Source organism: Mchenga conophoros, linkage group LG2 (genome assembly GCF_057382185.1).
Source record: "Mchenga conophoros isolate Kocher_MC1m ecotype Shallow Benthic linkage group LG2, M_conophoros_male_GT1.1, whole genome shotgun sequence".
NCBI classification, from domain to species: Eukaryota; Metazoa; Chordata; class Actinopteri; order Cichliformes; family Cichlidae; genus Mchenga; species Mchenga conophoros.
Window position 1 is genome coordinate 3,017,860 of NC_140527.1, and position 17,258 is coordinate 3,035,117.

The 17,258-nt window shown below is 43.0% G+C and overlaps 1 protein-coding gene across 2 annotated transcripts in view; it reads left to right on the forward strand.

The window, feature by feature from the left end:
* uvssa (UV-stimulated scaffold protein A) overlaps positions 1 to 17,258 on the forward strand; it is a 36,645-nt gene that overhangs the window by 3,817 nt on the left and 15,570 nt on the right. For both annotated transcript variants that reach the window (XM_085283314.1, XM_085283315.1), the window contains exons 4-9: positions 269 to 445; positions 970 to 1,090; positions 1,270 to 1,779; positions 2,669 to 2,778; positions 3,334 to 3,462; positions 16,979 to 17,090. In XM_085283314.1, coding sequence (XP_085139440.1) covers positions 269 to 445; positions 970 to 1,090; positions 1,270 to 1,779; positions 2,669 to 2,778; positions 3,334 to 3,462; positions 16,979 to 17,090 — 1,159 coding nt within the window. The remainder of the gene's footprint in view (positions 1 to 268; positions 446 to 969; positions 1,091 to 1,269; positions 1,780 to 2,668; positions 2,779 to 3,333; positions 3,463 to 16,978; positions 17,091 to 17,258) is intronic.

The following is a 17,258-nucleotide window of genomic DNA, read 5'->3' on the forward strand; positions in this document are numbered from 1 at the left end:
ATGTTTGTTGTGAGCGGGTCCCAGTCTTACAGTTATTTAACACTAAAAACAAAATAAAAAAGTAACGGCGCGAAGGCAAACTGAAAGTCTTTTTAGCTTTTCGGCTGATATCGGTTCACGTTTGCGCACTAAGTGATCTGTGTAGGATAAATCCACGTACAGTGAATCCCATTCAAAGAGGAACGATACAAACACTCAGCTTTAATATTAGGATGTCTTTCTTTCTGTGTCCCCCTCATCTATTCCTCCGCCTCTCTTCTTCCCACAGGAGTTCTTGGAGCTGACGGTAGAGACTGATTCAGAGCAGCCCCTCCCTCCTCCTAAAGAAGTAGCCAGGAAGCTGAGAGCTCTGGCAGTCCAGACTGTGCAGTCATGGCAAACGTCTTATGGCTCTGCTTATAAGAAGCTGGCACTGGGCTACAACTTCCTCAAACAAGTTAAAAAGGTGAGCGATGCAGAGATACAGAGTGACTTTTATTAACTGGAAACAACCCATGTGGTATGAGGCTAATGCAGAGGCCTCGGTTTGAATCCGCCGCAAGACCCTGTACATGAGGAAAACACACTCATGAAACACACTGAAATAACATCTGAATTACCTGTGAGAAGATCCACAGGCAGTATGATACAAACAACGAGGTAAAGGAGTGTTATTAGGAAGCGTTCTGTGTTCTGCTTATTGGATTTAGATTTCAGAACTCTCAGTATCAGCCTTAAAAATCCTCTAGCAGTTGGACTTTATGAAAAATAGAAGTGCACTACAGATTCTGGAAACTGCATGATGCTGGTGATCTGTAAAGACATGTTAAAGAGCCATATGTTTACCAGCTGCAACAGTGACATTGTTTGGACCTTGTGAGTGAGGAACCACCATAAAGGCAGTTGTTCATCTTTGTGTGCATGGGTAGATTTACTATTTGAGAAGATACTCTCTAGTTTTTGTGATCAACAATGTGTACATGCTTTCAGGTGGACTTCCAGGACATTGAGGCGAGAACAGTAGCAGAGAGGACGAGGGAGGAGGAAAGACGGAGGAGAATGGAGAGGATCTACAAGGAGAAAGTAGAAGCAGCAGCTAAAGAAATGGAGGGTAAAACGACATCGTGTTATCCCTGCTTCTAGTTTTAATACCAAGGTTTTTATTTCCATTATCAGAAACTGTTAAACACCCAAAGTCTCAGTGGTTTTGTTTGTAACTGGATCTTTACACATAGTGTTATTAATGTTTGGGCATTAAGACTTTTATATTGTTTCTTATTCATTTGTTAGAGTTACAGCAAGAAATAGAAGCAACGCTGACAGAGATGGAATCGTGCATGAGGCTGCTTTTCCCAGATTTCAGCCCCATAGACATCCAAACAGCCAACAGCAGCCCCTCCAACTCCCAGCCAGCCACTAAGTGTCCTTCAGATGATGAGCAGCCCTGCTGCAGCAAAGACCTGAGGGCTGATGACAGAGTGGGAAAGGTGCAAGAAAGAGATGAGAATACAGGAAACATGGGAATGACAGAGGAAAACAGAAAGAACTGGAAGGAGAAAAGAGAGAGGGAAAAAACAAAGAAAAGGTCTGAAGGTACAGAAGGCAAGGATGGGGAGAAGCAGGAAATGGACAAAAGTAAGGAAGCTGAAAGGAGGGAAGTCATGGAGGTGGAGCAAGAAGAAGAGAGCGAGCAGGAGGAAAGTAATACAGACAATGAAGAAGAGGCTGGTGATGAAGACTTTATCAGGAACTCAGGCCTCATATCTCACTCCTACAGTCTGGATCTGAACCTCAGTCCTGGTGCGTAGAACACACACATGTGGAAGCTTGATGTTGAAACTCCAGTGAAGAAAACAATAAATCACAGCAAAACCTTCGAACACACCACAAACGTTACTCCTGAAACAGCCTCTGGACATTATTAAGCTAATACATTTATACAGCGTACCTTATGAACTGGCAATTTAGAGTGTAGCATTCACACACTATCCAGTCTAACCACTTATTTGTAGGGCTGTGTGTCAGACTGCACTCAAAGTGATGAAAAGGGTTAGAAATGTGTTCGACGTTTTATCGGGCAAAGAGCAGCAGTCACAGTCTATGCCACATCATGTCTGTGTGTCAGCAGGATGTGCATGTGTGGGTAGCATGTCTGGCTTTGGATGATGAACATTTGACTTTTTATCTTCACTCAGAGCTGAACGCAGTGCTGAAAGTGCTCACGCTTTTATCTCAACAGGGCAAAAGTAAATGCAGGTAATAAAAATTCATTGAAGACTGAGGCCTTTGGTCTGTTCAGTGAAATGAAGACGAGGGTTTGGGAGCAGCAGAGATTTCCTGTCTGTGTAAAGCGCTCGATGTGTTACGTGTGATTACAGTTCAGTCGTTAACATTCAGACATAACACAGTGCCTGTTTCACTTTCCACACTTGTTTTATTAAAGCCTGTAAACATGTGACTGCACCACAGATAAGTTTGACTCTAATAGAACTCATGAAGGATGTTGCACTTGTGGCATTTCATATACAAATGTCTAAATAATATCACGGGGCTCTTCTGAGTAGAGCAGCGGTGTCCAGGTAAATGGATCATGCTGTTTAATGAGAATCCTTCTCAAAACAGGCCTCTGATAGTCCTTCCTGTTAATGTGTTCGCACAGTCAGACGAGTGAGTGCAGTTTTTCTTCCAGGTCTTCATGTGAAGGAGACGGAGGATAACGAGCCGGTGGTTTCCACTGTGATAGACCTCCATAAACTCATAACAACCAAACATCTGCCAGCTGTGCAGGGCTGGGTTCAGGTAAGAACACACACACACACACACACACCCCTCTCTGCTAGCGCTGCATTAAACATGAAAATAAGCTTCTGAGCACTTGTTTCCATGTAAACAGAGGGTGAGATATTATTTTAGACATTTAGTACTTTGAGAACATTGCTTCTTTTGATGTGCGTATATTTGTATCTTCTGTGTGTATGTAAGAATATATAAGCAGCATATATAAGATTGCGGACAGAGAGACCGTAGTCAGCGTTCTGAGAGTTTGGAGACAGTCTGCCTCTGTCTCTGTGCGTTAACTGTGTTACTGTTTTAGAGAGAACAAATACTGGTGTAAATACCTGCAGTGGCTCTGCTATCATACATCAATGTTCCTACATCAATGCTTAACCATGGTTTTGGAATCCACGATTATTTAGATTATTTCAAACCCGCTCCTGCTGGCTCACAGCATGATTTCTATTGGTCACATTACTGAGGGCAGCCTGAGCAGCTGTCTGAGGATGGATGAGTGGATGGATGAGTGGATGGATGGATGCCATCTTAGCTATACTTCTGGTTTCCCTGTGTGTGCAGGTGTTCACCAAATCAGGTGCTGAGGAGCAGCTGTTGAGACGAGCACTTGACCTGAAGAGGTCTTTGGAAGCCACGCTGCAGAAACACAAAGAGCTTCACATCGACTACAAGGCCAGGGTCCGCAAAGTGGTGAGTTATAGCTAACGATACAGCTCGTAGTTAAGATTAGGCACGGGGCTCTCTTATTGTTAAATAATAAAAAAAGTTGTTTGCTTACATTTAACATGTGTGAGCAGATTTATTTGGTGCTCGTATAGAAGATAACCAGTAGATGGCAGCATTCTATTGTAAATCAAATAGGGGAGCCTTCCATTACATAGGTGACAGTACAGGAGTGAGGACTCTGATAGAGCAGCTGCAGCTGATACCTGGCTGCCTCTCTGCAGTGACCGACGGAGAAAAGCTTCATGTTTCTCTAAATTCTGTTGCGTTCTCCTGCGGCAGCAACCTGAGTGTGTTTATAGAGGGACACTGATTCCTCAACCAGAACTCCCATTAAAATAAATTGCTTTTTAAAGGTTCTTTGTATTTGGAGAGAGAAGTTTAATGGAGTCCATAGAAGAATTTTCTGGAGTCAGCGCTGTCATCTCTGCTTCTCCGAGGACACTCAATATGTCATCAACTCCCTTTTAAAAAGTTTCCCTTTTACATCCAGGAAGGTGCATTTGGACTAAATTGGGTCCTTGTGTTTGTTTGGTTTTGCTACAGCTGGCTGAAGCCTCACTCTGTGCTATGTCAGCAGTACGTGACAGAGAAATATGTTGTACGTAAAGGCTTTGAAGGTGATGTTTGCTTTAGCCACTTCTTTGTTGTCTTGGCAATATGTTCTGGGTCATCCATCTATCACAGTTCTGACTGAGGGGAGGAGGTTCTCATCCATCATCATAATTTGTTTCTTTAGTTGAATCTATGAAGATGACACATTTCGATAGACACACAGCAGTGTTTCTTTACTTTAAAGAGGCTTTAACAAGGTAATCCCTGAAGTGCTATTGGTAGAAAACTTGGAGTTCTTGTCGTAGTCTGCAGAGTGTCCTGACTGTGGCAACCTGAAAACAGTATGTGAAAGGCATGTTTTAACAGAAACGTTCATCAAAGATCTGACCTGGGAGAGCCAGTAGCAACAGGCTTATGGAGCGATGAATCCAGACTCAAAATAAGGAGAAAGGTAGAAGACTGAGTGTCTGAAGTCATCTGTAAAACATGCTGGAGGCTCTGTCATGGTTTCTGTCTGCATTTCTTTCAGTGGTGCTGCAGAATTTCCTTCGGGATTAATAAAGTATTCTGATTCTGATGTTGTCAAAACTATTTAAAGTACAACATACTGTCAGATTTGGATCCACCATGCAACGCCATCTGGGAAGCGTTTGCGTTGGCTTCATGATCCCAAACACACTGCCGGTGCAGTAGAAGCATACTGGGATGGAAAAGCTCACTATCAGTCATGGATTGGCCTCCCCACAGCCTGGATCGCGTGGGATCCATCTTCATAGACAGCAGATCAAAAGTTGGCCAACGTCGGAAGAAGATCTGTGCTGGGTGCAAATCCACCATCTGATCGGAGTTTGTTCTTCTCGTGTCTTAATAATAATAGATTGCATTTGTATAGCGCTTTTTGAGACCCTCAAAGCGCTTTACGATTCATTCACTCTCACACACTGGTGGAGGCAGCTGCAGTTGTAGCCACAGCTGCCCTGGGGCGCACTGACAGAAGCAAGGCTGCCATATTGCGCCACCGGCCCCTCTGGCCATCACCAGTAGGCAGTAGGTGAAGTGTCTTGCCCAAGGACACAACGACCGAGACTGTCCGAGCCAGGGCTCGAACCGGCAACCTTCCGATCACAGGACGAACTGCCAACTCTTGAGCCACGATCGCCCACATCTTCATGTGTTCCTTCTGGGTACTCTGGCTTCCTCCCATAATCCAGAGACATGCAGTTAGTAAGGTTAGATTAAATAGTGATTGTAAACTGTGCGACCTGTGCAGGGTCTCCCTGCCCTTCCCCGTTCCTATGACAGACTCTAGCTCCATTATGACCCTGGATTGGAGAAGAAAACGGATCTAGCCCAGACTCGGTTCACTTCCTTTCCCTCAGACATTTTTATTGAATTTTATGCATCAATTTTACAAAAGACAAATTGAACAACATGCTGTTTTCTTTTTGTAGAACGTACAACAACATGAGACATACATTCCTGACTCTGTTCACTTTTAACAGCTGATGGCTGATATCAATGAAAGCTGTGCATTAGTCCCAGAAGGGCTCTAGCTTCCATCAACACAGCTTCACATGCTTCACCACGAGCCGTGATACTCTCTGACTCAGTCAGTCAGGACTATTTTGGGAAATGTTAGTAAGTGGTGTCTTACGTAGTCTAGTCTAGTCTCACATTGTACCTCCAGGGCTTGTAGCTAACGTGCAACTATCTCTAAAAGGTTAGCTAGTGACAGAGCAGGTAAGAGTGAAAACGTGCGCGCACACATTGTGTGAAAGTGTGACTGTAATCGTGTACGTGTGGAGTTTATATGCACAGTTAACCACAGATTAGTGCGCACACTTTGAACGAGACCCATCGCTGCCCTTCTGTCATGTAGATGCTCTTCAGGGATTTATTGTAATCTTTTTGCACTGTGCAAGGGTCCCTTTGGGTCCAAATGTGGTCAGTGCAGAGTGCTGATGCTGTGGGGCTGCCACTAACTTCTCGCAGCTGCACATCTGCAACATTGCTAGCACGCAGCGTACTATGAGGACAAGCCTTGTTGTGTCTGCATCCGTGTCACCAAGCGAGCGCATCATCATTGTTTTTTGTTTTGATGTGCAAGGCTATAAAATATCCTCCTCCTTTTTCTTCTTTGAACGTCTTTTCCTGCGTGGGCTTCCAAGTCTCATGAGAGATCGAGATAGCAAGGATGGAAATATTAATAGTAGAGACATTTGGGAGAGGTGAGATAGTAGTGAGGTACAGCCATAATGCATAATGCATTAGAGGAGAGAGGAGAAATTGGGGAGCAAGGGGGAGGATGTACCCATTCATTCACTTCACCACCGCTAATGTGCCCCGTGGCTTGATAGCTGATAGGTCTATCTCGCTGCCTCTGTATCTGACTTGGGATCGCCACTCTGCTGCTGTTTGAGCAGGAGGGGCAGGAGAAGCGGCCCCTCCGACCAGCGGAAATGTCATTTCACGAGAGCTCTGCTTCATATTATTTGAAGCGGTTTAATGATGAACAGTTGCTGTTTTAGAGATGCTTACAACATGCTTGAAGTGCAGATAATTTCTAAAAGGGGAAAAAGAGGCAAATCCTAGAGAATCATTATCAAAGGACCGACAAATGCAAAGTACATTACATGTTTGGGGAAAAAAGGCATAAAATTTGTAGAGTCTGAATCCATCTTTAGCTGAACAGAGTGGCACAGTGACAGTGACAGAGCGCCGGGCGTCTTACTCTGCCTGGTTATCACTGTCAGGGACCAGTCTGCTGCACCAGCAGGCCTAGCACTGTGATAACCACACAACTTACAGCCCCTTTATCATAATTAGCTTTTCCTTTTTAACCTTAAAAGGCCTTCCATTACTGGGTCCTTCTCTGTCGGGTGGCTGACACACCACGCGATTGGTTTCTCTCACAGCGGGCCTCTCAATATAGTCTCCCATAACGGGTGAACTGCAGAGAAGGAAGAGCAGCTTTATGGAGGCAGATAGAGCTGCTGGTTTAAATAATGAGAAAAGAGAATCTAGGAGGGTGGAGTCAATTCAAATTCAAATTTTATTTGTCACATGCACAGTCATACACAGTACGATATGCTTAGACAACTGCTCGTGACCTAAAGAGAAAAAGACTATGAATAAGATGTAGGGCTGAACGATTATGGAAAATAATCTAATTGCGATTTTTTTGCCCCAATATTGCGATTGCGATGCGATATGCGATTATTTTTTAAGGTCTTTGTCTTCTGTATTATTAAACAAAGACAAGCAATACATCATATAGTATGGCCAATACTATATTACATTAATTTTAAACTGTTCTTTCCTGGAAGACAGACCTCTGTTATGATGACATGAGGTGATGCATGAATTGATGACTGACATTTTTATTTAACTTCTTCAATCACAACAGTATATTTGAACATACACAATAGTTTATTTTTAGCTTACAAACATCTGAGCATAAAGTGCTGACAAGGAACCCTGGTGTAAACATTAAAATGAAAGTCAGTACAATGTGCAGATTGCAGAAATATACATAAACAAAATCAGTGGCTTTACCACACTCAGTTTTTCGACATCTGTGAACTACTAGACAGTCATTCAATTAAAAAATAATATTAAATAAATAAAACTAATAAATAAAAAATACACACATCTTACTGATCTCTGCAGTCAGTAACATTACACATAAAGTGCAAACATAATAGCAATTGTATAAACACACACACAAACACGCCTTTAAAGTTTAAAGGCGTGAAATTGGACGGTCTAGTTCTGATTAGCGTCACCGCTGTCTCGGTGGAGTTTAATAAACTCGGCCGTCTGCTTCTTGCTATCTAAAATATAACCAGACACTGGTGTAAATTCTCCACTGTCTCATACTTCTGTTTAATAAGTTTTCTGTTTGACGTTTAGTCAGCTGTGTGAAAACCAAGGAGGAACCCACCCGGGGGATTAATAAAGTTTTATTTTATCTAATCTAATAACTTTAATCTCAGCCAAACCGATTTACTCACGAACAAACAAAACACTGAAAAAAGCCCAACAATAACATTTTTAGGTTGTCTAAGTGACTTATATATTACGTTTAACCCGAGCAGCGAAACTCCGCGGTGATCTGAAAATGATGTGCCGGGAGTTGTGCCGTTCTCGGCCGCATCAGTAACCCTCGAGCTCCCGGCTAGCTGTCGAGCTGGTGGGTAGCAGACGCCTCTGAAAACGTCGAAGCACTTTTGCAAATATGGGATATCTTGATAAACCGAGCAGATATTTGATGTTTACACAACTACTTTCTCGCCTGAAAATATGTTAAAAGTTTATTTTGTGACCCAGAAAGATTAGTATGAGTAATTTTAAAACTTAGTAGCGGCCGCCATTGTTGGAAACTGGAGTTTGGCTGGGCCGCGCTATGAATTCTGGGATATGGTAGTAATTTGGACAGCCTTCGGCGCGTCGCTGTGACGTAATCGGTCTACAAATGCGGCCTCAGGAGGATGCAGCCCATGAATTTGGACATGTCCAGAGTATAATCGCAGCCTTTGCGGTTAGAAAATTGCACTTGATCATGTCGCGATATTATCGCAAATGCGATATATCGTTCAGCCCTAATAAGATGTATGAAGAAATATAAATATATATATATATATATACAATAACAGCAGCTGTACAAGTATTAAATGGAAATGAAGAAATATAATGTCCAGTGTTGTGCAATCCACATGTGTAAGTGTCTTGTGCAGTGCAAATATGCTTAAAATGATTTAAGTGATGACCACGCATCCAATCGAATTAGTGTAAACAGTGTCGAGTGGATGGGAAGTAAAAGTAAAGGTTGTGGGGGGAAACGGCCCTGTGAAGCTGTAGGCTTTCATGCCAATAATCCCACAGATGCAGTTGGGCGCACTCACGTTGCACCACGTTGCTCTGCTGTTGCACCTTACACCGAGACTCCTGCTATTACTTAATTCGTTTGTAGCATCCAAGAGCTTCCTGTTAGCTTTGTTCAGAATGCTGCTACCTCTGCGAGCAATGTTATCACAATAGATTTGTGCGTCCAGACAATCTGAACCTTTTTCTATAGATTTCCACGGTGACGGCGGACTCTGTAACTATTATATAATATAATGTAACTACGTTGGTGATGCAGCGCTGCAGGATTTGTTGGTGTCTGGGGCTGAACAATGAAAACTGCAGTTCCTTGAATGGCCACTTTAGGCTGAATAAATAACATCAGGATAGTGAGTCAAATGGAAACGCGTGCATCTCTAAATATATGCTATATTCTTTCTTTTTGAATGATCATTTCGACCTTTTTTAAATTTGTCCTTTATCCATTGATGGAATTTTTCTTTGTTGTGTCAGTTGCACGTGCTTCCTGTCTGCTGATGAAGGCTGTGACATGAAAAAGACAAAGAAAATCCCATTTATTTGATGCTGTGATCAACAGCAGACGACACTCTTTGGTTTAATATTGTTACATTGCAGGTATGAGGCTGGTGCTGTTCAGCTAGTAAAAGCTTTTTTGTGTTTTGTGTGGAGGGACTTTAAGCATTTTAGCGCTGTCTCCTGCAGCGTCTTCTACAGGACCCTGCATACTTTTTAGAACAGCGGCTGCTTGAAATGCATTTTCAGTAAGAGCTATGAGATGTGAATCCTATATGCATCTGTCGAACCCCGCAAACTGAAAACGTGGGCTAATGTTTAGGAAAGGATAAGACACGCGGACTTATTTAAACATATCTGTTTTTAAGACTATATTCAGTCATTCCGGGCTCCATTCATACAGGCCAGGGCCTTGTTTACTGCTGATAACCCATCTTATCACAGCACAATGGATATGGCCGCCTGTTTCTCACTGGAGATAAACAAAGAAAGACTATCTCTCTATTTCTCTTCCAGCCCTCCCTCTTTCTCATGCGTACATCCATTCTCTGAATGGACCGGCTTCTCTCAGTTCTATACATAACATAGACACCAAATATACTTGTCTCAGTACCTTTGGGAATTTGCCTGCTCGATTTGGCCAAAAAGGTTTCATATAAATCCTTAGAACTTCGCATCCAGCCTTCATTGTTGTTCATTCATTTGTGGCCAGTCAGAAAACTGTCGGCTCGGTTGATTGGATCATCTTGTGCACATAACATGCATTTAAAAAATGGACGTAGCAAGTTTGCGAAGTCTCGTTCTTTTACGTGGAGCCAAACGGACAAAGGGGTGAAGTACGCGGTACTTCAGTGCTTATTAGAATCATTTAATGCAAAATGACTGCAGTTGCAGGTGTATAGGGTACATTGCACAAACTCCTAAGAAGCCCACTGAAAGTTGGTATACCAGCTCAAAGCGAACAATTCTCTAAATATGAGTGGATGGAAATGGATGGTTCTGCTACTGGAGTATAATGCAGTGAATCAGATTGGGCACAGTCTGGTTTCATCAAGGATCTCTGATAGTATGAAAGAGGAAGGGTTTCCAAATTGGAAATGATGGATGCACTGGGATAGTCACGGTCCACCACTGACCAAAGGACCAAACCAGGCTCCGTAGCCCGGTCCTTCTTTGAAAGGTTTTTCTGGACATTTTAATTGTCTCGCCAAAGCTTTCAGTAGTTTTACTAGTAAAATAGAATAGCAGGGTAATTTCACTATGGTAGTAGGTGACAGTGGATAATAATGACTGTTTTGATCACAGATTGAGACGGGCTGGGAGGGGGAAATGAACTAGACAGCTGAAAATAAGCTCGCTGACAGGGGAAGGTTTGAGAAGCTCCAGGCTGGCTAATAGACCTGCCAGGCTAGGTTAGTGAAATAAAGATGTCACCTTATACATCATATAAGCTGACTGCTCTCCAGAGACAAAGGGGGTGTGTGTGTGTGTGTGTGTGTGTGTGTGTGTGTGTGTGTGTGTGTGTGTGTGTGTGTGTGTGTGTGTGTGTGTGTGTGTGTGAGGGTAATGGGGGTAAAGCGGCAGAGAAGAGACTACAGAGAGAGGGGAGTGCAAAGCTTTTTGTCATTAGAGTGGATCCCATGGGATCCTTCTAGGTAGTAATGAATAGAAGTGCAAGATGGTAATAGAGATGTGGGATGTTGTGGCAAATCAAGCCCTGAATAGGTCAGGCTCCACTGCGAGCTTTAGGCCTAATTAGTTTGTAAATATGTTGAAATCAATCAGAGGCAGCAGACCTTGGGTCTCCTCAACAAAGCAAAGATGGAAAAAGGAATGTCTTGTAACAGTGGTAATAATTGAAGCAGGGTCTCACAGATGGGTTACTTACAGGTTTATAAGTAAACGTAATCGATGATTAAAATAGCAAAGATGGCGGCTGACCCACACCTGCCTCCAGGCCAGGTGGGAAACGTATGATGTAGTCCACAAACTCCAGAAGGCAAAGGTGATAAAATGGCTCTGTGTCAGTTTTGGGCTGAAAAGTAGAAGCGCCGAGTTACAGAGCAGCAGCCGTCCCCACGCGCACGCCTCAGCTTCTAATATCTGCACAGATGTGCGCACGTAATTTATGCGTGATATTGCGAAGAAGATGACTGTATGTTTAGAAAAGCATTTGTGTATGATGTGTTCATTAAGCTAACTGTTTCTCGCTTGCCCTCTCTTAAAGCAAATGCCTTGTGATAATGGCGGCATTAGAGCCAGTCGGTATTCCCGACAGACATTTTCCATTTCGGCCTCAAATGTACAATGAAATTATCTCGTCAGCGAGTGTGTGCATAGCCTGCCGGAGAGCTATATATAACGTGTCTGCACGGGCAGCGTTTTAGGGCTTTCTCGCCTCCTCGTTTCTCGCCTCCTCTCCTCCTTCCTTCTCCCCTTCGCTTCCTCCTGCTCACTCTTGTTCTCGCCCTCCATGTGTGTCTGTGTGCTGGTTAACCTGCCCCTCCCCTCTCTGCCATACACCTGACTTATGGCTGTGCAGTAATAATTTGCCAGGCCTTGGCAGGCTGAGTGTACATTAGCATATAAATAGCAGATGCACTGAGTGCCCATCACACTCGACTACATTTAATTTTTGGTTTATAAGATTGAATGGGTTTTTAAATGCAGCGCCATCAAACTTGCCAAGAGACAAATGAAGTCAGGGGAGCAGTTGTCCGAGGCGGCGCCCTCACATCATTTTTATAAAGGATAAGAGTCTTACTTAAGAGAGAGGAGGGGGAGGGCAGAGGGTGAGACGGCGTAGAAGCTGAATAAGCAGCACACCTGTGGATGCAGGGACATACTTTAGTTTCTAGTTGCACCTTTCCCCCCACAGCTGTGGGTCTGAGGCAGGTACTGTGTGCACATCTTAACATCAAAATGCATTTGCTGTAACAAGCTTCACTCTAAAGTGTGTCGGGATTTCCTGCCAGACATGAGAGAGCTGATGTTAGGTGACCTGACTCACAGTCACTGTCCAGTTATCGGTTACTTGAACCCCGGATGGAGTTTAGCTCAGGACTTTGTCTCCATCTCTGTGTTTGCACTGGTTTGCAGTTCAAATTACTTGTTGTTTATTTTATACAGCGTCTTGGTGCAGCCCCTCCCAGCTAGACGTGCCCGTGTCAGGGGTGTCCCTTATGACATTGCATAGATCCAATAGTAGAAAACTTCATAGAGCTCCATACGCTGACCTCATTGGTCAGTTTGACTTTTAACTGGAGGTGCTGATGGTGTCGTATCAGCTGTGATGCCAGTGACACCACACGTCCTCCTCATCCTGGTGTCAGAGTAGTGTCCAGTGCTGCCTCGCAGCATTGCATCTGTCTCTGCTGTTACTCGAATACGTTAGAGAGAAAATCCTAAATTCTCTTACTTTGACGTGCTATTATTTTGTGGCGTTTTGATAGATTGTGTTATAGATTTTATTTTTTTTAGGAAAAAAATGACAGTTTGGTAGAAAGAACAGAGTTTTTGGGGATGAGTTCAGTAGGTAGTCGCCATTGCAAACCCACAGTTGTTTTATTGCCCAAATAATGTATGGTCTCAACTTTAGCAGCCAATTTCAACAGATCTCTTTTTATTTGCTTGTTAAAGGAATGCTTATTTTTCATCCTCGCCCATTTCTCTGCTTTATTTTATTTGCCAGTAAACATTGCCATTACAGTAACACATAGCCCTGCTTTACTTAAACAACTTTTTATTTATTCTGCTCTGTTCCGGAGCTATTTTTATTTCTATCTGGGCCTGTTTTTAATGTGAAAGTTACCAATATTTGTTTTGTCCTTTTCCTATTACAGTGACGCATGGCTCCGCTTTACTTAAACTATCACTTCTAATTTGTCTGCTAGATCTAGAGTTTCAGTTAAAGAAGCAGTTTTTATCTCCCGTGGGGAACTCAGTGTTACCGTGTGGTTTTCTCCCTGTGTGTGTGTGTGTGTGTGTGTGTGTGTGTGTGTGTGTGTGTGTGTGTGTGTGTGTGTGTGTGTGTGTCCCAGGGAATAAACCAAAGCTCTGTTAAAATGCAAAGCAGCCCCCCGTGCAGCCATGTGGGGGAATAGAAGCCATATTTTAAGTGCTCTGCCCGTCAGCAAAATGTTTCTAGGGGAAAGCTAATTCTACTGTGAGACTTACAGCTCTGCCAGGCTGGCCGACAGGACTCGATGCTATCAGGATTAAATTAAGGTGAATTAGAGACAAAGAGGCAGAAAGAGGGGGAAAAAGGATGATGTTAGGGCAGGATTTTCGTCCAGCTGGGTGATCACTTCTTAGTCTTAGGTCATTGATCAGAACAGAATAAACCAGCCGGGATTAAAGTAGACAAGCAAAAAACCTATAGAGACTATATCTGTGTGTATATGTGTGTGTGCATTTGCTGTGTGCGGAGCCGTCGTCCTCCGAGGATGAATAAGGATAGCAGCAGAGTGGATAACAGAGAAAGTTTGGGGTTTGTACTCTTGTGTTTAGCAGTATTCTTTCAGCTTTTTCAAATAATAAAAACTTCAGTCAAGTATCAGGATCTCAGACTTTATGTTCACTCTGTGCAAAATCTTTCCTTTGAAGAAACGAATATTTGTATTAATAACACCTAAGCTGGGAAATGTACATGAACTGCAGCGTCTGCGGGGTTTGGGCCTGGGTTTGCTTCTTCCTCGTTTCCTGTCCAGAAAAGGCTCGTATTATTGTCTTTATCTTACAATATAAGGCACTTTGTTGTTGTGATTTGGTGATATATAAATAAAAATGAAGTGAAAATTGACTAAAGGAAGAAAACCCCACAAAAAACCCAAAACCCTGCAGTTCCTCTAATCAGCTGGCTCCAAGAGTGAGTTGGTTCCCACAGACTCCCATCTTATCATGGCTGGTTTTATCTGAAAATGTTTAGAGCCTGCTGCAATTGGATTTATGACATGATAAATAACAAAAGGTGAGTGAATGAATTATTTTACAACGAGCCTGTCAATCAGAGCATGACGCTTTGATCGACAGGTACGCTGACACACACACGGTGTGCGGACCTCACTTTGGCAACTTAAATGACTGAACTGTAGTTTGTATTTATATGTTAATTAGCACTTATTAGCAGGTATCTGTGTGATCCACCAACAACACATACTGATGCAGCACGGCGTGGTTAAAACGCCAGCAGTAAGGGTTGCTGTCACAGTGCCTCAGGATCCTGTAAATATCAGTAACAGTCAGTAAACAAAGAAAATACAATGAATGAATCGACGGTTTGCACTGTGGCTACAATAAACACAGCAGCTAGTTATTTTGGTTCAAGGTTAGCGAGTTAGTCATTTCACTCAGATGACTTCACGTCAGTGTTTCTAATTTTAAAAGTATTTAACTGCTGCAAAACTCGAGCCTTTCTCTATTAAGTCTTATTGAAATGCACCCAATTGTATGTCTGTGAAGGTTCTCAGTCATCCAGGTCATCGTAGTCAAAGGAGCTTGCAAAGAAAAGCGTCTGGACTTCTTTAAGTTGCTTGAAGACGTTTCACCTCTCATCCGAGAAGCTTCTTCAGTTCTAAGGTCAAATGGTGGAGAGTCCCAGATATAAACCTAGTGGGAGTTTCCCCCACAGAGGGACAAAAGGACCCCTGATGATCCTCTAATCGCCTGAGCCAAGGTGGGAAACTGGGTGTGGGTCCCAATCAGCCAGAGTTTCGGGTGTGTTCATTGTGAAACCTGGCCCCACCTTATCATGCGAATTCCTGAGGTCAGATGGCCCAGGATGTGAGTGGGCGTTAAGGCGTCTGGGAAGGATCTCAAAACTGGATTATAGATGGCAGAGAGTTGGTGTCGTAAACCCCGCCTCTGTTCAAAGATGGTCGCTCACAGTGGACATAGATGCTTCTTTCACTCCTCTTTCAAACCATCTGTCCTCTCTGTCCAAAATGTGAACATTGGCATCCTCGAAAGAGTGACCTTAAAGAGTGACCTTAAAGAGTGACCTTAAAGAGTGTCCTGAAGAAGCTTCTCGGGTGAGAGGTGAAACGTCTTCAAGCAACTTAAAAAAGTCCAGACGCTTTTCTTTGCAAGCTCCTTTGAGTACCCAATTGTAGAGTCTACCTTACAATATAAAGCGCCTCGAGGTGACTGTATGAATAAAATTGAATTGAAATTGAAGTAATTTAATGCATATTTATTCTAGAGGTTTTAATCCACTTGTACCGTATTTGTTCACATGTCATAAACGAGGTCTAATTTCTCTCTGATTCAAACCTTCTTCCACAATACGTCAGCCTTTGTAGCTGCATTAATGAGAGGTAATTAGGCTTTAATTGTTTAGTTGCTTGTTAACTGAATGTTGAGTATTGTAATATGAAGTGTTTTAATTGGTCTCTGCGTAGTGGATCAGAGGTGTGTATCCAGCTTTGTGACACGGTTAACTGAGTCTGTCCTGTGGTTGAGCTGTAAATGTGTGCGTGTATATATGTTGGGGGGAGGGACATGTGGGTAATTATTCAGGGACTCATTATTGGTAAACCAATTCTAACATTTTAATGGGCTTTATCAGCAGTAACGCAGCAGCCTTCTATCGCTCTCACACACACAATCGGGTATTACACTCTAATGAAAAAGAGGCGTTTGGGAATTAGAGGTTAGTTTAACGTTAGCTTTTACTGCTCCTCATAACACTAATCATTGTGATTATTATACTGCCAGATGTGCGACTCTGTGTGTGTGGCTCCTCAGCTGTTAAAAGCATAGGGCCACCGCACACAAATGCATGCACGCACACGGATTTGTGTTATGGAAATGAGCCTGTGTGTGTGTTGTGTTCTGCATTGTAGCCCAGCCAATGGCTAACAAGCTCACCAGGAAATTAAAAACCATAAATTTTGCTTACTACTGATAGAAGCTCATCACAGACACACACACATTGCCATCCCTCTCCCCTTAGCTAATAAGAAAACCAGAGTGATCCGCAGGAGAGTCGCACGAATTGTATATGCTGCCATCTAGTGGTGCAGCCATTACAGCGGTATTCGGGTGCAGCGACAGAGTAGTGTGCGCTGTTAGATTGATTGTGGTTATGCAGTATGTGAAAAAATTCATGGCCCATTTTTGTCATTAAACAATTAAAATAAAGATTCAAGTTAAGGCTGATAGAAGGCAGCTTGCACCCCATGGTTCAATAGTTCATCAAACCACCTTAAGTAACTTGAAATGATTAATTTCTGCATGACATTTAGTCTTTCCCAGGACAATGTTAGCTCAATCTTCTTTACAGCGCTGTTTCTGTTTGTTGAGGTTTGCGTGCATTTGTTGTTGTGGATTAGCAGCGTCTGGCTTCTACTTGCCTTCTTGATTCATGTTTTTCCACAGGACATCTTCTTTTACATGACTGCATCTACAACATTAGATTAGATGTGTGGAGTTTCCTGCAGCTGCTTTAACTGGATGCTTAAACATAAAAGGACATACTTTTAATGAAATGAAGCAGCTGTTATTTCACACTCAAAACTATGAAAAAGCTAACGATTCTCCCCTTCCTCAGATGAAGGTCTCTTCAGACGGAGAGGAGGATGACGACGATGATGATTTTGATGAAGTTCCAGAGAAAGAAGGTTATGAGCCACACATTCCAGAGCATCTGCGAGCCGAGTACGGTGAGTTTATGTACACAAACACACATGCATGTGCACTTCAAATCTACAGACACGTGCACAAACAGTGAGGTTAAGCTACAAAGCTGCTGTCCTGATCTCCTGAGATCCACACACGTACTCTACAAATAAACGATCGCACTTTAAAGTACTGGCCTTCAGCAGCTGGTA